This window comes from Triturus cristatus, chromosome 4_2, assembly GCF_964204655.1.
Source record: "Triturus cristatus chromosome 4_2, aTriCri1.1, whole genome shotgun sequence".
Lineage (NCBI taxonomy): Eukaryota > Metazoa > Chordata > Amphibia > Caudata > Salamandridae > Triturus > Triturus cristatus.
The window spans coordinates 233,499,678-233,520,884 of NC_140586.1; the positions used below are offsets into that span (position 1 = coordinate 233,499,678).

Consider the following 21,207-nt stretch of genomic DNA (forward strand, 5'->3'; position numbering starts at 1 on the left):
GTAATTAGCATTGTTTACACTACAGAAATGATAAATACAGACAAACATCTGCATCTATGTTCTCAAGCATCCAAGCAATTTCCATCTGCAGCCTTGTTTGCCTGCCTGCTTTTGTCATGCTAACTAATAAATCCATGATGGTAGAAATTGAAATTGCTTCCTCAGTTCATTTTAAATACTATAAGAGTGGTTATTATCATACACACCCCCTGGCAGACGCAAGTGTGTGGCATGCAGATAATTCACACCAGTTTATTTCTCTTGGAGCTGGCAGGTTACTGAGTTATATCTTGTGCACTACTCGTGTATATTGTCAGTTGAGTCTGTGAAATTGCAGGTTTGGGATTGTCTTTCAAAGTTTCAAGTTATTTTCCATCCATGTCAATTCTAATCCAGACCCTATGCTGTTGTTCTTTGTTCTTTAGCTATAGGCAGTCCCGGAGGCAATAGGCCAGCTCCTTGGCATTGTTCTGATTGCTGTCTCAGAAAAATAATCTGCTCTTAACAATAATGTTACAAATGGCGTAGCTTATACGTTCAGAGTTTTTCTCACTTTCTTATTCAAACTTTGAGATAGGCAATATGCAGGCATTTCATTAAATGTTGGAGGTTTCACTTAAAAATATACCAGATTTTTTGGCAGTGGGGCAAAGTGGTAAGTCGTGGGTGGGGGGCCCCCTCCATGTACTTTGCAGGAGGGCCCACTCAGGTTTCGTTATGCCACTGCCCTCACCTGGCCCCACCGCTCTTACCTGTAGCGGCCGCGACTGCTGTACAGATGCAGATGAGAGAGTAATTCCCAGTGGCTGCGACTGATTAACCATTTCCCTCTATCACCTTGGCGTAATCCCAGCACACTGAGTAATATTATTCTATCAGTGTGCGGTTTGTGCTGAGGTCCCCAGGCCTGTCATGCTATTTGGAAGTCAAGTCAAGGTCAAATGAAGTAGCCCTTGCAGAGAGGATTTACCTGTTATTTGTGGCCCTGTGCAATATCTGGGACACCCATCTCAGGAAGCATTACATTGAATGCCTCACCCATTTACCCGCGATGACTCATGCTTGACAGAGCCCCCAGAAAACTTAAACCACCAAATCATCGCTCAGCAGCAGAGAGTTCAACTTTTGTGAAGAAGAAAGGCGCGTGTGGATCTCAGTTAGGTAGATGTGGTCACAAACACCAGCAGCAGCATGAAAGGCATTAGCCCAGCTCCCTCCCAGAGTTCAAACTCGTTACAGTTCCTACCGAGGCAAGCGAGCCTGAAGACAGTGGCACTGACCATGTATGTACATATTTATATAAATCCTTTGTAAAGCACAACATGTCTCATTTCAGCCACTTTGAAGCACTACATAAGCTTCATTTGCTGAGCGACGTACAATAGCCAGGCGAACAGTGTGAACAAGCTTCTTGTTCGACCACTAACTCTGCCCGGTTACCTAGATGACTGCTAGGAATATATACTAGGACTATACGCTTGTAAAATTTGACGAAGAAAGAAGTTGAATAGGCGATACTGATTGTCACTTTATAAGTTAGTGGCTCTCTTTGTATCGACTTGGCAAGGATGAAAGGCTGACGTTGGCCCTGTTGATTCGAGTAGGACATATAGGTCAATTACAGTTCTCCGCAGTAAATATTCAACTCAGTAATCTATCTTTCCGGCCATTCTGAGGTTGCGCAGTCCAATTTCTGAAACCTGAAGTTGTTTTTTCGTCTTACAATCCATAACTGACCCATTACATCTACCGTTTTATTCCTTTTTAACGCTTTTATATGATGCAGAGTTACAACGTGCATGGGCAAATAAAAGTAAGAATCTCAGATGGCAACTGAATTGGCATGGGGTTGGCCTGAAGGGGTAGGCTGCATTTACGTATATTACTTTATACGGTGCACTTGTATAGAGGGATCGACTGAGGCAAGACGAGAGCGCAGACAGATGTTGCGCAAATATTTACACTTTGAAAAGGGTTGAAAAGAGAAGGGGAGGCTGAACACCTCTTCTAGAGGAGGAGGAGGTGGGAGGAGAAGGAGGAAGAAGCATGTGGCGCTACGGGTAGAGCATACAAATGATGCATAAATAAATAGTGCAGATTTTCGGTCTACCCCCATTTTAGGACCACATAGTTTTGCAGAAGTTTCAAAAGCTTTCTTCCATTTGGCCCAACAGATAGAGGGTTCCCTAGGACTAATCAAGAAGAAGGGTGGCAACGTAATGTTTTGCATTTCCTGGCCTAGGATAACTTCCACAAAAGTAAAGAGACTTAAATAATGAATTAATACTATCCCAAAATGTGCTCCATAATTTGCCTTTTCTTGGCTCAAAATGTACCCAACCCTGCTGCGTAATTTGGCCATCTCCTGCCGGACAATTCCAGTGGCCCTGCCTATGCGAGAGCTATTGGCTTTGTCAGTGTGTTTTAGCCATGTTGTACAGCAGTGCAGGTGCTGTGCAGCATGGCTAAAAGTTAAAATAACAAGGACTATGGCACAGCCCGCACTGGCCGCATCGTAGCTTTTTTCCTTCTGGTGAGAGGGGGCAGGAGTGGAAAGGGTCAAGCAACAACGGGGAGATGGGTTGGGGGATGGGGCAAGCAATATCACTGTGAGGGGAGAGTGCAACAAGGGTACGGAGCAAGTGGAAAGTAACAATGGAGAGGGGGCAGGGGATGTGGAAGCAATGACAATGAGGCAATACAGCAGAAGATGGACGGACCAAGCAACACAGTGGAGCAAGATGGGAGAGGAGGGGAGACTGCCAGCAGACACATGCATTCTTAGTGCAAGTCAATGAAAAAAGCCTGGGCCAGAAAGGGTGAGCAGCAGAAGAACACTCACAAAGAAAGGAAGAAGTACTTGGGCCATCCTCTAGGTTAAGAGAGAAATACATGAGGAGGAAGTGAAGCCGACACGCAGCAGTAGCCAGCAAGTGAGTGACAATGAAGCCAACCAATGGTAAGCAGTGGGCGAGCTATAAGCCCCCTTTAAGCCAACAAAATGACTCGCAACCAACAGTGCATATGCTGTATCAGGTGAGACCAAAAAAGGCAACCTTTATGGTCTTGCGTGAGTCACAGCGTTGTGGGATGAACACTCACCCCTTTATTCGAGGCTTCAAGTCATACGATCCTCTTATTATGCCCAGGTACAGCAAAACATTTAGGGATTCTGCTCACTGACGGATTCCAAATCAACACCTGCTTAGTATGTCCATATGTAGTAACAGCAGGTCTGGCACATATATGAATTTAGCAGCCGCTCATAATTGAGGTCTTTCAGAGAATAATACCAATCCTGCTGTGGATTAGTTCTATGTCCTTTAGTTATTTGTCCTTTGCTTTGCTCATTCAGAACTGGAGCGGAAGTTCATGAACTCCAGAGCCTGCGATAACCCAACTAGACTTATGTTTACTTCTAGGTACCACTGATCATAAAGGTCTCACTGACTTAGACCCATTTAACAAGGGGAAAGTAGCAGGACTAGGGCATGAAATCCAGGGATACGAGAACTAGTCCAAACCAGGCTCAATGACATCACCTTTGAATGATTCAAACACAAACTTTCACTCAATGAGAAGTCGTTAGGAGTAACTCTGGACAGTTGTATGACGGAATCCTGCATGCATTTACCACGCATTCCTTTACACTGCAGTCAGTACCCCGACTGTGACTTTACCACACGTTCCTTAACCATGCAATTTGTTACAACAACTTGTTTTAGGGTGTGCTGGACTTTGAAATAGTATAAATTGCTATTACAACTCCAGTGGGTGTATCAGTTTGGAAGGTGTTGGACTTAAAATCCAACATCAGTCCAACATTGCGTTCCCTGAAGCAAGTCATTGTAACAACTTGCGAGGTATAAGGATTGAGTGTTAACGTCACAGTCTGTGTAAAAGCAGGTCATGGTTCTGACTTCTTTGTAAAGGACGTTTCCCCTCTGGACACCGATCTAACCCTTACGGAACACTTCCCTAACAAAACCAAGATGGCCTGGTACCAACTCTTTCTCCTTAACAAAGTGAAACATTCTCCCAGAAAGCGACTTCAGAAGTGCTGTTTAAGCCCCCATATTCTTGCATCTGGGTGGTGGCAATGCCCTACTCCATTGCTTCCCAGACTTCACACTGCCCTTCTTTAAGGCTGTCAGAAATTGGGTTTCTGGTTGACAGAGGTATGTAGCCTGTCCAAACAGGAACCACAATCCTAGTCAGAGTCAGTCAACAACAAACCCTACATTAACCTGTGCTCACCCTCTGGAAGCTTGGCACAGAGCAGTCAGGTTTAAGAGGCAATGTGTAAAGTATTTGTGCAACACTTCAAACAGTGACACAGTGAAAACACCACAAAAAGATTCCACGCCAGGTTAGAAAAATAGCTCTTAATTATATATAAATAACAGAAGACCAAAACAACAAAAATCCAATAAGTATAAGTTGAGGTATGACTTTCTAAAGATTAAATGTGAAAATAGCACTTAGAAACAATAAGCATCTATTTAGGGGATCTGGTTGCGCCATAAAGGAACAAAGTCAAAAGTTCAGGCCGACTGTGATGAAGTACGAACCCGGATACAGGGATACCGCAAGGCCCGCTGAACAAAAGTTCCTTGATCCTGGTCGCAACAGCGAAGATGCGGGGTGCAGCCGAGCGATGTGTCTGTTTCGAACCCGCAGTTAATATGATGCGTCGATTTCTTTCATGCAACAATGGCGATGCGCCGGTTCCAAAGACGGATGCACTGGTTTTGAGATGCGATGGTTCCAAAGCCAATGTGCCGGGTTTCTCTATCCAGTCAAGAGGATGCCTCAATCATATCACTGCAGTGGCGACGATGCAGTGGTTCCGATACAATGGTTCCATTGACAGTGCACTGGTTACAAGTACAATGCACCTATCCTGTTCCCCCAGCAGCGGCGATGCATTGATTCTGGTGTTGCAGCAGAGGATGCTTCAGTTCCACTGGACCAAGCACCTTAGGCCCACTTTCAGTGGTCCAGGAGCAGTGACTTCAGATCAGGAGGCTAGTTAGCTAGCCCTTTGAGTCAGCAAGGGTTCAAGGAATGGAGGTCCAGTTTTACCCAGTCAGAGACAGCAGCGGGGCAACACAGCAAGGCAGAAGTTTTCCAGAGCAGCAATCCAGCAGAGTGGCAGTACTTTATCACAGCAGTTCTTCTTCCTAGAGTGGTTTCAGGTCCAGAAGTGTACTGAAGTGGCAGAGTCATGGGTCCAGTACTTATAACTAGTTGTGCCTTTGAAGTGGGGAGACTTCAAAGAAGGGTCTTTGCAGTGTACAAAGGTCCTCTCCTCCTGCCCTGGCTCCTGTGTGTGGACGGGACACGGCCTGTTCAGGTGTAAGTGTCAGGCTGTGTCGAGCTGTTCCCTCCTATCTTCCAGAATGGCTCATCGAGTCACACCTAAGGTCCCTCTGTGTGGGGCTGTCTAGAGGGAATACACAAAGCCCAGGCGTCACCCACCTTAGACTGAAAAGAGACAGACTGTAGGCACCAAATGGCTAAAGTAAAAAAATGTCAACACACACTCCCTGGAATATCCAGGGGAGGGAACTAGAGGCTACGGAGTCTCAAGGGTGAGCTGGCCTTCAACTTACTATATATAAAAGCTTTTTATATTGCCCGCGAAGAGAAAAACGTGACCAGACATTGCCATGTTACACCATGACGTATGGGCCACGTACACTGATTAGGTGCATATAGACCACAACCCAATATCCAAACATTAGTAATCTAGTACATTGTGGCATTTCTTTATACAGCCTGAGAGAAGTTAGATATGATTTGACAATACCGTTCCGCATCTAAAAACCACAATTCCCATGAACCTATGGGATAAATGTGAAAGCCGGGGATGCTACGTCATCACGTGCACCCCAGGCAGGCATTGTTCTAGACACCGTAAAATGCACAGGGGCATCCAACACGTACGCAGCGGTACGAACATCGAGTACTTCTTGGCATTTCTTTATACAGCCTGAGAGAAGTTAAATATGATCTGACACTGCTGTTTGGCATCTAGAAACCACAACTCTAATGAACCAATGGGATAAAAGCGGCAGCTGTGGACAACACGTCATCACGCGGACCCCAGGCAGGCATCGCTGTAGACACCGGAAAACATGCAGGTGCCTCCAAAGAGAATGCACTGGCACGAATAATTAGGTACAGGTGCCGTACATCTCGCTTTCCCACGAAATGAGATGTGCTTAAAAACACGCCCTCTTAAAGCTCACGATAAAACTAGAGAGCGGCAAGGGACCCCTTGTTACCGCCATGTCGATGTATTGTTGAGTTGGATGCTGAATGAATATGCACAAACTAATGATCTGAGTCTCGACATGTTCAATGCCAATGAATGTTTATTTGTTTTGAAAACTGTCAATAAAAAAAGTTTAAAAAAACAAAAACACGCCCTTCCTTACATTCTGACATCGTTGGAGGAAGGAGCTAACGCGTGTAGGTATACAGCGAGGAACGGACCTTGAGGCAGTGAGAGAATGAATGAGTGAAGGGAGCCTCTCCCTGGATATATATGAATGTAAGTAAGTGTGTGATAGTCTAACTTGAACTTCCTTTAAAACTTATTATCCCTAGAGTGTGACTACAGGGGTCCCTGAGCCCTTCCTCCATGGGGCATTGAAGACCCAACGTTGGGGTAAGGTTGTGAGCTGGTCCCACAATTTAGTAGAGAAAAGCTTTTTACGATTTCCTCACTTGTGAAGTGTCACAATATCACATTAGCATGCACTGCTACATGCTTACATATCATATAAGCGTTACTTAAGTCTACCTTTTCTCAATTATGGCACCTAAATAAATAATGTATGTATTGACGGGTATCTATGAACCATTTTAGATTAGAGGTAGACACAGGTCACCCTACCAACGAGGCAATTCTTAGTACAATATTGCCTCATCAGGAGCCCGTTTGTTCGTCTTGAAGAATGCTGCGGACTCAGTAGAGCCACAAGGCAGAAACATGTTGACGATGGTAATAATGGTGATGGGGTACTAGTTCCCCTTATCCCCACATTTTGATCTTTTAATGCCAAGTGGTTTGTCCAATGAATAAATGAGATTTAGGATGCCACATTGTTTTTTAATTCACTGTTTATACGGGCCCATTCTGATTTAGAAGTGCGTCCCTGTCTTCAGGTGTAGGCACGCTCTCCATCAAACCTTGTTTTTAGAGAGCGAGGGTTGTCCTATGATGAAGCATGACACGTGGTGTGTGAGGACAACCCTTTACATTTTTGTATGTGTCCAGCACTCCTATTAAGTAGTGCTGAGAGGGACACTGTAATGTAACTGAATCTAAATCTCGGGTAGCTTAACTTGGGTGCATAAAGTAAGAAAATGCCAACTTTCTAAAAGTGGCATTTTCAGAATTCCAATTTAAAGTGCGACTTTACCATAAGTTGTAATTTTAAATTGTGATTCCAGAGACAACAGATTTGGAGGTCTTATCTCTTCCCAATTGGGAATTACACTTATATTGTGTAATAAAGTAATCCCAATGTTGTCCTGGGGGAGAGATAGGCCTTGCAGTAGTGAAAAACTAATTTAAGAGTTTTTCACTACCAGGACATGTAAAACTTGAAAGTAGATGTCCTATTTTTAAATACACTTTAGGGGTAACCTATATTTATTAAAGAGAAAGCTTAAGGTCTGGAAAGAGGTTTAACTTGCCTGGTCGGCATAGCTTTTCAAAACTGCAAACACAAATTCTGCAGTGGCAGGCCTGAGCCATGGTTAAGGGGCTACTTAAGTGGGTGGCACAGTCAGTACTGCAGGCCCTGGGCACTTTTGGTGCATTTTACTAGGGATCTATAAGTAAATTAAATATGCCTATTTGGTAGGAGCCAATGTTACCATGTTTAGAGGAGGAAGCACAATTCTCAGAGTCTTAAAGCCAACAAAAATAAGGTCAGGAAAAGAGGAGGAGGAAGGCAAAAAGTTTGGGGTGACCCTTCAGAGAGAAGCATTTTTGAACAAAGACCAACATACATGCCGCTTAAGGGCTGTGGCTTGCTGTAAACCTGCAGCCAGGAGCCTATAGAGACGAAGAAGTGAAAGAAAATACAAAAGAGGCGACATGCTTTCTCCACCTATGCACCTGGGATCCGTAAAAATATATCTGTATCCCAAGAAACCTGTATCAGAACTGTTCCAAACATGCTCCAGTTTAGGAAAGAGTTGAGCTCAACTATTTACAGAACACTATATCATGATGCAGCAGCTGTCCACAAATCAGCTATTCCTCCTATCGCCTGTTGACTAGCCCTTTGCCTTTAACCAGTCACAGCCGGCATTAATCGAGGGTAGGGTGGCATGGGGATCACGCGGGAGGGTCGCACGGGGGGTTAATATGGCAGCGTTGTGATTGGTCGGGACGCCGACCAGCCAGTAACCTATGGGGAGGCCATTTTCTCCATTTTCTGCATGCAGCCTACATGGAGAAAAGGCAGAGTGCGCATGACTGGTTTGGTCGGCCCCAGAGGGCCGACCAAACAGTCAGCGCCCTCAGCAGTGGACAAGCCACTCCTCCCCTGCCCTAGAGCAGACCCACCGCCCCTAACACAACCCTTCTGCTTTTTCGCAGTGCAAGAAGCAGAAACATAAAATGGTAGTTTTACCATTTTATGTTTATGCTTCTCGCACTGTGAGAAAGCAGTGGGGCGACGCTACTCCGCCCTAATGGAGGAGCTGCCCCTATCTTTAACCTTGCAAAGAACACTGCTGTCTTTTGGCTAGGTTCATACTATAAAAATATTGCATACATACATAGAAATGTGAGTAAATGGGGTTTTCTAAGGTGTGTCTGTGTCAAACAGAGCTTGCATACCACTCACCTATATCTTTAGCCAGTGCCAGACCCTGTGGATAGGTGATAGGGGACAGCTTCTTCTCCTTCAGCCGGTCCATGGTATCCTTATCATCACGCAAGTCAAGTTTGGTGCCGACCAGAATGACAGGAGTGCTAGGGCAGTGATGGCGGACCTCTATGTACCACTGAGAGGGGGATAAAAGAGAGAAATTGTGAGGAGCTCAAGGAAGCATTAGGACATGGAGCTAGAGAGATGGTGCAAGAAGACCCAGTAGCAACTGGGAGATGGAGAGAGTGGGACAGTATAAGGGATATGGAGAACCACTGGGAGTGGGAAAGGATTTGGGGAATATAAAAATAGAATTGGGAGAAGAGAATGGAGGAATAGGACAGCACCAGAAATCATTGAAAAGGACAGAGGTTAGAGGGCTTCTGAGGGAGCAGTGGATCCCTCTGTGGGGGTGTGAGCAAAATGGTGTTAGGGGTATGACAGGCTTGCAGTCATCCCACTGAAAGAAAGAGAGCTTTACATCCTCAAAATGAAGGGTAGATGTGCTGGCTCTACGTGGACGACGAGCGCCCCTTGCCCAATCATGCCCCCACTGATGAGATACCTGGGGACAGACATGAGTAATTCACTTAGGAAATAGAGGGGGGTGGGGTGCGCTGGCGGGGGGGGGGGGAGCTAGGGCTGACGTGACAGTTACTACTGAGGTTCTTTCTCCACAAGCGCTGTAATTGTTGTTTGTTTGAGACCCTCAACTGTTTATTTCTGTCATTTTGTATTATTGCTTGTTGCGAACAGTAAATGTTCAGTCTGTACTCAGAACCTTACAAAGCAACCATGTAACTCTTGTGCCCAGCTTGTCTAGGCTTCAAATCTAAAACTTTTACACAAAACCACAAACATGCCTTCTCTGACATGTTCTCAAGCTATGGCATAAATTCATAGAGCTGTCAGAAACTTTTGTTGGCCCCGGTAAAGTGACCATTTGATGGCGCCACCGCGTGGTGAATGACGTTACCTGTCTGATCAAGAATATGTGACAGTTTTTAATATTCAAATACATTCACCAGTGTCAGCGTGGGTCCTAGGGGCGTAACTTCAGAGGGGTGTTTGTGGTAAAACACCCCCCTGAATAAACACATTTTTGGCTTGGTAGTTTAATCTGGGGGCCAAGACAGATCTGCTTTGTCGATCTTGGTTTTTCAATTAATTATGAGGTTTTAACATGGTCATTATTTGGGGATCAGTAGCTTAAATGTATAGGGGCCCGGATTTACAAAGATTTTGCATTGGGATTGCGTCACTTTTTTGACACAGCCATATGCAAAATACTTTGTGGTATTTACAAAGCCACGCAAATGCCAACAGAAGTACCCCTTTTAGAATTCACAGACATTGGCTGTAGTAGGCTTGGAAAGCTATGTCCGGCTCAGCTTTCCAGGCATACTTCAGCAATGGAATAGCAATCACCCCAAAGATGATGGCTCAAAAGTTTACAAATAGTCTAACCACTGGCAGTCCCTCGGGTAGCATTCCAAACCATTATTTTTAGCCTAATGTGCCTCTCTAGACAAAGACCCTGATTTAGGATTTAGTAGATGGAGTAAAGGCAGACATTTTGGGAGAGGACTTTACTTCCTTTACTCTGCCTTTCAGATTTAGAGATGCCCACCAGCCCGGAGGAGATCTCTGTACACTGACAGAAACTGCTGTCATGGTAGTGTCTATAAGTGTAGGATTAGTTTAACCAGCAGCTGCATCAAACATGAGAGCAGGCTATCAAACTAGTCCAAAAAATGTTTCTTTTTCAAAAATAAACTCCCAAAGCAGGAGTTTGTTTTTGAGAAATAAAAAAAAGAATGACCCGCATACCACTTTTCTCCCATGGTGTGGAGGTAAGTTTTCTTTTTTTACTATCCCTTACTGTCAGGATATACCTGACGGTGACGGAAAATAAAAAAACACAAGCTATCTTACCTCCTGCTCTAAATAGGGCAGATGTTCGGATGGTTTACTTTCGATGGTATTTACTCTGTCGGGCCTTTGAAGAAAGTTTTATACTGACAGAGTACATTTTATTCAGTTGGCGTAAAACTTGTGGTCCTCCCGACTCACAATAGGGTGGGTGGACTTTGAGTTTGGTGGACAGGGTATTCAGTTAGCTCTGCAACATAGTACTTGTCTGCCAAACTCTGATTCAGCCCCCAAGGCTGTCTTAATGCAAATCAGTACTGACAGTGCTTTGAATGGGAACAGCCATTCTAAAGCTTATTTACCTCCACATTCTCCCTGTGGCCCACTGCTATTTGAGTTAGAAATTTAGAAATTCACATCCCTTGGATCTCACTGACTAAGTTGTACCCCTGGGGCAAACTGTCACCAGCTCCCCCCACCTTGTGACGGCCCTGTAAGGTTTCCTCCACCGGAGAATTCCCCCTTTCTTAAAGTGTTTCAAGAAGGAAATCAGGATTTCCTGTCTTATCACCTTCCTGTTGCCCATGATTCACTCTCCTTCTTTCCTCCTCACCCCTCACATCCATCACCCTCTACTTCCATGAGAACATTTCAGCTGGTTTCAGACAAAGGGTAAGTGGACTAGAGGGAGCATTGTCTCCATAAGCCATTACACGTTGAACAACATTGGAAAACTCTAGCTTCAGATTTTGTAAGTAAACTTGGAGCACAAAGACACTCCAGTGGTGAGGCCAAGATTGAGCCATGAAGAGGCCAGAAGTCACAGCATGTAGGGTAGGGAATGGGTAAATAGTGATCACTCTGGAGAAAAATCCATCCAAAATGTTCCTTTTCATCATGAAAATTACTGTGAGAGCTTCAGCCACTTACATTTTGAGGACTTCTGCAAAGTGTATTCTAATGTGGGCTAGATCACACATGGCTCACCCATGTAAATATGCACACCTACCCCCAGACCATGAATGTATCAAAAAATCTGTCCCCATGCCTTTACCCATGGCTTACCTTGGCGCGCACATTTTCGTAGGAGGCAGGGCTGACCAGGGAGAAACAGATCAGGAATACATCCTGCAAGAAGGGTCAGAAAATAAAATAAAACATTAAATGTCAGCATTAAAGTTGATATTGGAAGAGTATGGCCCTTCTTGTTATAACCCCTAAGGTGACCGTACAGTGTGAGCTGTGCATTGCTCCACAGATTGTAGTGCAGGGGCCATGGCCAAGGGACGTGGGAGTTTTGAAGTACGGTTGTGCTTTGAAGAGGATTCCACGGCTCCTAGAAAGATTCATGACTCTGACCCCAGTGTAAAGTGGTGGCTGGGCCCTTGAGTAAGGCCTCGCACTTCGTAGCACTGCGCTATATGAACTGACACGCACACTGTCTTATTGTGTCGGCGAAGGCCATGACCGACCTTCCGCCCCTTTTTTTTATCTCCTCGGGACGCACCTGGCCTGGATAGTGATACAATGGGTGTGCCTTGGAATAGAATCTGGGTGGCTCACTACATCCCTCCCATTCTTCATAAAGTTCTGATGTGTGCTCTCCTCAATAAAGTTGAACAGGAATTCATACAGACCAGAAGTCTTCACTCTTTAAGTAGATTTATTGTAGTCAACAGGGTACACAGGTATACAGCTGTAGGGGGCTCAAGGTGGTAACTCCAACTGTCTATAAAGCAGTTCCAGTCCCTGGCCCAAACATTCTAAACAAGTAATACATGAAATACATTGACATGTACAAAGTAACATTCCAACATTTTTGTATAAAGGAACTGCACTGAGAAATAATGCACAGACACCACATATCTCCCTCTTTTTAACGAAAATAGAAAATAGTGCACTTAACAAAACAGTGAACAGAATGCTTACTGAACATACCTACTAGGAATCCTCCTAACTCTTGAACTCCTTCTAACATCAGGAAAACTTTGACCAAAATTTACAATTGGATTATGAGTAGAATTGATTCTGGCCAAGCGACCAAAATTCCACCACTGACCAGTCTCTAATTTTGCACTGTTACCTTTAATTGTAACTATACGTGCAGGATCCCTGAATTTTGATTTACCTTTTTGTAGCATCAACGGATCCTTTACACGAACCAGATCACCAACAACAAATTTGACTTCTTTCTTTGAAGCAGGCATGGCGAGTTTATTACATCTGCTAACACTGGCTTCATCACTACGATTTTTAGCAATGAAAGAATTTTTTGCAACATCACATTTATTGTCCAAACATTTCAGTTTCCAAAACGGATTGAGTGTAGATACCACTTTCCTCCCTCTCATCAATTCAAAAGGAACACAACCCGATACAGAACGAGGAGTGGTCCTATATGCCCATACCACATCTCTGATAGCAGACTCACAATCTACTTTAGCTTTGATGGCACTTTGAATACATTCGACTAGAACCCTGTTGAATCTTTCCACTTTTCCATTTCCCTGAGGAAAATACAAAGGAGTGCGTAAGTGTTTGATGCCCATCTTTGTAAAAAAATATTGCATGACTTGTGAAGTAAACTGAACCCCATTATCTGTAAGTAATTCCTCAGGTGTGCCCTCTCTGCTGAATACATCTTGGAGAAATCGAATGACAGATTTGGTATTTGGCTCAGAAACACTTCTGACCTCCACCCACCTGGATAACTGATCAATTAGAACTATGAAATATTTCATACAATTGGGTAGTACATGAAATGGTCCAAGAAAATCTACTGCGACCTTTTGCCATACTCTGTTGGGAGAAATTGAGGGTTTGGGAGATGGAGAATTAGTAACTAAATGTGTGTCACTTTATAGACATTGTGTACAATTGTTAACAAGTGCTTCCACATCTCGATCTATGGACGGCCACCAAATATCATTACGAATTCTTCGCTTGGTGGAAGTCATACCCAAATGACCTGAATGCGCAGTTTCTAGAATTTTTTGTCTAAAACAAAATGGAGGAATTAATTTGCCTTCTCTGACTAAAAGTTTGCCTTCATGAGATAATTCATTTTCAACCTTACAAAATGGTTACAACTTAGGTTCAATAGATCTTTCCTTAGGCCAACCTTTCACCACAAACTCCACAACTTGTTTAAGTAGTAAATCACTTTCTAATGCTTAACACCACTCTACCATTTCAGGACAAATTACGGTGTCATCAATGCTAGCAATGATACATTCTTCAATATCTTCTTCTGATTCATTTGACTTATCCTCATGCACAGGATGTCTGGATAAGAAGTCAGCTATAACATTCTTCCCTCCAGCGATGTATTGTACAGTAAAATTGAACTCTAAAAGTTTGGTGGATAATCTAGCTAATCTAGCCGTTGATTTTTTGATTTTGTTGCCAGAGAGAATATCAACTAATGGCTTGTGATCGGTCCTCAAACTAAATTTACTCCCCCACAGTATGGTCTGAATTTCTCAATTCCCCATACACAAGCAAGCAACTCTTTTTCAATAACTGAGTATCTCAGTTCAACGTCCTTCATTTGTCTTGAAGCAAAACCAATTGTAAACTCACTGTTACCTGTCGTTTGTGATAGTACAGCACCCATGCCATATGAGCTGGCGTCCACAGTAACGAATGTATCTCGCCCTTCCATGTATGCTTGAAGAGCAGGGGGCAGAAAGGATACTCTCTTTGATGCGCCGAAAATGAGCTTGACAAGTAGCTGTCCATATAAAATCAGAGTTCTTCTTTAAAAGACTTCGGAAACATTCAATGAGACTTGCAAAATTCTTTATGAACTTGGAGTAGAATTCACAAAGCCCAATGAACGAACAAAGTTGATCTTTGTCAATTGGGTGAGGTGCATTGACAATGCCATCCACAATACTGGGTTTAGGTTTGACACCATCTTTGAAAAGAACATGTCCTGAATACTCAATCTCATTTACTGAAAAGATGCATTTGTCTTCTCTGACTGTAACATGATTGTCTTATAACACGGTAAGTACATTCTCAAGTACAACATTGTGTTTTTATTTTGAAACAGTGTGCACCAAGATATCATCTTGAAATACAACTACATTAGAAATATCCTTGAACATATTGCTCATAACTTTCTGAAACACAGACGCAGCAGACGCCAAACCAAATGGCATCCTGCGGAACTGGAATGTACCATCAGGTGTAACGAAAGCAGTGAAATGCCTCGAAGACTCGTGCAGTTCCACCTGATGGTACGCAGCTCGTAAGTCCAGTTTGGAAAACCACTTGGATTGGCCAACTGTAGTGATAAGGTCCTCAATATGGGGCAATGGAAAATGTTCTACCCAAATTGCGTTGTTGATGGAGCGCAAGTCAATGCATAAGCATAGTTCGCCATTTTTCTTTTTGGCCAAAACGATCGGAGAAAGCCATAGAGTAGCATCTACTTTCTCTATAATACCATCCTTCTGCATTTTATTTAACATGGCAGAAAGTTCATTTCTAACACTGTGAGGTACATTGCGTAGCCTATGTTTGACTGGTTGTACACCTTCTTTAATCTTAATGGTGTGGCAAACATTTTTAATCAAACCAATTTTATTCGAAAATACATTTTTAAATTTCTCTTTCCAGGGTGTGTAGTCAGATACTGAGTTAGTAAGAGAAACAGGATGTTTGTGAACAGGTTTGATGATCATCTCAAATTCAGCTTGGTGCCACCAACCCAGTACGTTAATGCCTTTGTATGCCACATAAATCTTACCATGAATGGTCTTAGTTTCAAAAGTGATATTGCCACAAAAATATCCGGCTAAATCAATTCTGCTGCCTTCAAATGCTATAGTGACAACATCAGGGGGCAATAACACCTTATGTGCCCAGCTTTGTTTGTACTTGTCAATAGAAATGATAGGGATTCTTGCACCAGAATCTATAAGTAGAGGAATGTTGACATTATCAATAAACTCCAACTGTCTGTGAAGCAGTTCCAGTCCCTGGCCCAAACATTCTAAACAAGTAATACATGGAATACATTGACATGTACAAAGTAACATTCCAACATTTTTGTATAAAGGAAGTGCACTGAGAAATGATGCACAGACACCACAAGTTCCAAAACAAACAACCTCATGGGAACTGCATCTGACATACGAAGTCTCGCAATCTTTGTCTGGGAGCAGGGTTCGGTCGAAGATCATACTTCTGGCTTCAGAAGATGCTTCTGGTCCCCTGTCCTGCCAGACTGCCCACTGGTGTGTGTTCATCTGGGGTTCCTGTTGTACATAGACTGTTTTCTGGGGGGTTTCTCTTGTCCGGTGATGCGCCAAGTCCATCCCCTACCCTTGAAGGAGAGGTTGGCAAAACCTTATTGTATGTTTAGGTTGACTCCCCCTCTTCTCCGTCAATGTTCTCTGGGGTATGTGCCACCTCTATGAACCGCAAGATGTTTCTTGTGATGGTCCAGTGGCCTCTCTGAGCAGTTACTATTTTGCCATCAATCTGGGTCACAGTCCAGATATCGAGTTAATACGGAGTCCTGAATTTCCAGCCTGGGTATCTGTCTTTGATTATCACTGTTGCCCTTACTTGCAGTGAGGGGTTTTGGGCCATCCAGCGGATGCTGTCTTTTCTATTTGTGATCACTTGCCTGGCTTGAGTAGCCTCTATATCAATGTCCGCTGGCCACCACTCAGGATCGACCGGAATGCTGTCTCGAGCAGGCTTCCAGAATAAAAGGTGAGCTGGAGCACAGTTGGTTGTACTGTGTAGGGTCTGTCTGTAGGCATTTAAAAATTGGCGTAGACATGTCTCCACATCTTCACCTTGGTCCACCCCAATCCGAAGGGCCCGGTTCAGTGTTCTGATGAACCTCTCCACCTCCCCATTGACTTGAGGCCACTGGGGGTGATCTTTCTGTGTCTGATGGCGAGAGATGCGAGGTAGCCCTGTAACTCATGCCCCTGAAAGTGTTGCCCATTGTCTGACTTCACTTCGTCTGGTAGACCTAACATTGTGAAGGGTCTGTCCAATATCGGTCTGACATGTGAGAATGCCGTGGATGCCACGACTTCTACTGTGGGAAACTTAGGGGCATATTTACAAGAAAGTGGCGAAGCTTGTCATTAAGCGAAGGAGGCTAACGACACGGTTTGTCACTTTAGAAACACAGGGCTGCACCATATTTACTAGAATATGGTGCAGCCTGTCGTTTCCCCCTGCACTGACCCAAAATTAAGCTGCCTAGCGCCAACGCAGGCATCCATGCACCATAGCGCAAGGGTGCCTGTATTGAGGGAAAGATTGTTTATGTGCAGGAATGTTCCCCTTCCTGCACATAAACAATATTTAAATGCCATTTTTTAAATTCTGTGTGTGTTGTTTAATGCAGCACACCTAGAAGTTGCAAAACAGCATTTATTTAAAATGATTGTTTATGTGCAGGAAGGGGGCCTATCTGCACACTAACAATCTTCCCCTCAACACAGGCACCCTTGCACTATGGAGCAAGGGTGCCTGCGATGGCGCAGGGCAGCTTAATTTATGGCTAGCACAGGGGGAAATGCAGGGCTGCACCATATTTTAGTAAATATGGTGCAGCCCTGTATTTCTTTTTTTAAATTGTTTATGTGCAGGAAGGGTCCCCTTAAGCTATTCCAAAGGTGTCAATATGTAGTTGTACGACCCATCTTTTGATCCTGGGGGGGCTCGACCATTTGCCTCATTGAAGAGTGGAAGGAAGAGCTTATGGTCTGCATTTACTTTGAACTCCTGGCTGCAGAGGTACAGGTTGAAATGCTGGCATGCCCATCGGATGGCCAGGGCTTCCGTCTCTATCTGCGCATAGCGTATTTTCGTGTCTGACAATGCTTGTCTGGCATCGGCTATGGGTACCCACCTCTTGTCGGTGCATGCCTGCATGAGCACAGCACTCAACCCCACTGACAGGCGTTGACAAGTAGCTCTGTCTTTCTTTTGTGGAAGTATGCCATTGTGACTTTGTCTAGAAGGGTGCTCTGAATAGCCTTCAATGCCTTGTCAGCATCAGATCTGCTGAGGATGAGCAGAGGCTCAGATAATGTCGCTAAATTATGAATCAACCTTCCACAGTATGTAGCCATGCCAAGGAAACTGCGGACACCTGACGGACTACTTGGGACCGGTGCATGCTGGATGGCCATGGCTCTCCTTGGATCTACACGTAGGCCCTCTCTAGAGAAGATATAGCCGAAGAATTCTATTGAGTCCCGTTAGAAGGAGCATTTGCTTTTGTGGAGCATCAATCCATTGTCCACTAGGCGTTGCAGGGTGTTCCTTAGGCGAACATGATGTTCCTCCAGGCTGTTTGAGTAAATCAATGTGTCATGTCTCAGGTTGATGACTCTGAGCAGCCCTCACAGTGTCTCTTCAATCGCATTTTGAAAGCCCTCTACTGCAAAAGAGACACCGAAACTGTCTCTTGTAGCTTCTGAGCCCTACGTGTGTGGAAAATGCCATTATGTATCGACTCCCTGGGGCAAGCTCCAACTGGTGATCTCCTGAGTTGAGGTCCAACTTTGAGAACCACTTGGCACGTTTAAATCAGCCACTATGTCATCCATCGTTGGTGTTATGTAGCGCTCGCGCTGAATGGCGTGCTTGGGAGGCCTCATGTCGACGCATAGCCGTTTGGTGCTCGTTTGCTTCTGCTTAGGGTAGATCACGTCGGTAATACCTGCGGAGTGGGGCCAGTCACCTTTTCAAGGAAATCCAGGCCGTTTGGTGCCTGCAATTCTCGCTCAACTTGGGGCCTTAGGTAGAAAAGAACTCTCCAGTGGTGGCTGGTGATATATGAAAGTGCTGGGGTGTAAAAGTTTGGTAGGACTTTTATGTAGTGAGTGATGCGAACAAGCTTAATGGACAAACGTGGGGTCCAGGCTGGATCCTCCTCCAGAAGAAAACATTGAAAAATAATCTCCACATCTTCAACCACCTCTCTTTCCTCTTTGGCAACCTATTTTCACTCTTCCCCGAATGCACTTCCTTGCATCGCCCACACTTCACCACATCCAAACATACACTGCACTCACTCACATTTAAGCAATTTATTTTACTTTTGTTCTGTACATAATTTGCCATCTGTGCACCCCCTTCACATACATTTTCACAAAATTGCCATTACAACTGGCATACCTGACCATTGTTCTGTGTGCTCTGCAGAGAGGCCAACACACTGACAGGCACTTTATTTATTTATTTAATGTTTTATAGAGCGTGAACTTGACCCGCGAGGGTATCAGAGCGCTTTACACGGTTTGCAGAGGTAAGCAAACAGAAAAGTCTCAAGTACAGAAATATACAAAGGTTGGGGCGGGGTAGGGTTGCTGGGAGCATAGGGACAAAAAGGGGACACAAAAGTGTGGTTACAGTTATAGTTAGAATCGGTAAAAACAGAAGCCCCACATTTTCTCGACGGGGTGAGTTGGTGATCTGAGGAAGAAGCAATAGTCTTAGATTCGACAGGCACATTGTGGTGGTTGAGAGCAGGCCTTAAACCAGGAATTTACCCATGTGGAAGGTTTTGGCCTCCTTCTTGAAAGGTGCTAGAGAAGGGATTTTTCTGATGTCGGGTGGGAAAGAGTTTCAGATTCTTGGTGCTGCCCCGGAGAATGCCCTATTGTAGGTTCTTTTTTCTGAAAATGGGCAGGTTGGAGCAGGAGATTTCTAGCGGACCGGAAGTTCCTGCTTCCTCCAGATATCACAAGTTTCTGTGCCAGGTAAGCAGGGGAGTTTGCGTATAGGGCCTTGTGTTTAATGCATGCCAGTTTCAGCTGTATTCTGGCCTCTAGAGGGAGCCATTTTAGTGCTTTCATGTGTGGAGAGATGTGGTCGAATTTGCTAGTGCCGGTGAGTAGTCTGGCCGCCGGGTTGATGCAAGCTTTTAGTGGGGCCAAGGAGATCTTGGGTAATCCCGTGAGGGTGGAGCATCCATATTCCAGTCTAGAGATGACTAGTGCTTGGACTGCCATTTTTAGGTCAGGAGCATCGATGATGGGTTTCAGCTTCCAAAGGTAGCTCAGGTGGAATCTGGCTGATTTAGCCATTGAGTTAATGTGGTTTCGCATGTTCAGGTTGCAGTCGAGGAATATGCCCAATGATTTGGCAGAGTCCACAATGGTCAGCGGGCAGTTTAAGGCTGTGAGGGCCTTGATCCACATCTGAATCTCCGGGTTGACTTTAGAGGGGGAGATCAGGAGAAATTCAGTTTTCTTTGTGTTGATTTTTAGTTGGTTAGCGGCTAGCCATTGGACAGTTAGTTTCCGGTTCTCGTTCAGGGTGAGGATCTCCTCGAGTGATGCAATATTGATGTATATTTGGGTGTCGTCCGCGTACATATGGTAGGAGATGTTGGCGGTACGAAGAACTTTAGTGAGTGGCTCCAATTAAAGATTAAAGAGGGTGGGTGACAGGGTTGAACCTTGGGGGACTCCAACCGTGACCGGGGTGGGAGCTGATAGGTTGCCGTTAATGAGGAATCTCTGAGATCGGTTATGGAGGAAGGACCTGAACCATTCTAGGACAACGCCATCCAAACCCATCCTGAGTTTAAGGCGTTCAAGTAATTTTTCATGATTGACCGTATCGAAGGCGGAGGATAGATCTAAGAGGATTAGAAGACAGGTTTTGCCTTGGTCAAGGGCTTGTAGGGCGTCATCCATGATGTGGAGCATAGTAGTTTCTGTGCTGTGCCCCGGTCTGAATCCAGATTGAAAGTCATCAAGTAGGTGGAAGTTGTTGATGTGCTGACTTAGTTGCTGTTGTACAGACTTCTCTAAAACTTTGGCTAACAGAGGGATATTGGAGATCTGTCTGAAATTGTCAGGTGAGGCAGGATCCAGCGATGGTTTTTTTAAAATAGGGAGGACTTGGCCGGCTTTTAAGGGGTCCGGAATCGATCCCTGCTGGAGAGAGGCATTGATTATTGCAGTCCAACAACGAACAATGGATTGGGAGGCAGCAGCGAGGCAGTTGGATGGTAGCGGGTCATTGAAGTGGTTATTTGGGTTTAAGGTAGAGAGGATTTTAGAGATGGAGTCTTCGTCGTAGTATTCGAAGTCGGTCCAGCGAGCTTGGTTTTTGGGTGAGGCCAGTGAGGGTAGTGCGGAAAAGGGGGGCCGGTCAGGAGGGGGTTGAGAGCAAGTGGCGGTACTGAGTTTGTTTCCTAGTGAAGTGATTTTATCAGCGAAGAAAGAGGAGAATTCCTCCGAAGATATTAGAGATTTAGGGGATACTTTCGGGGTTTTAGCCAGTTTATTTGATTGGTGTTTGACCAGTTCAAAGAGCTTGCGGGTCTATTCTTGGCATTCCCCAATTCAGATCTGAAGTATTCTTTTTTTGAGTTGAGGATGTGCTTGTTGTAGGAGTTTCTCGCCTGACGGAGAAGTTTAAGGTGCGCAGTAGAAGGGTG

At 44.6% G+C, this 21,207-nt stretch overlaps 1 protein-coding gene across 3 annotated transcripts in view; it reads right to left on the reverse strand.

Moving 5' to 3' along the window:
- LOC146833507 (ras-related C3 botulinum toxin substrate 2) overlaps positions 1–21,207 on the reverse strand; it is a 149,851-nt gene that overhangs the window by 45,967 nt on the left and 82,677 nt on the right. For all 3 annotated transcript variants that reach the window (XR_014960592.1, XM_085601354.1, XM_085601353.1), the window contains exons 4-5: positions 11,835–11,897; positions 8,874–9,033 (exon numbers count right to left, since the gene is read on the reverse strand). Coding sequence is in view for 2 of the 3 variants with exons in the window: in XM_085601354.1 (XP_085457480.1) it covers positions 8,874–9,033; positions 11,835–11,897 (223 nt within the window). In the remaining variant the exon portion in view is untranslated. The remainder of the gene's footprint in view (positions 1–8,873; positions 9,034–11,834; positions 11,898–21,207) is intronic.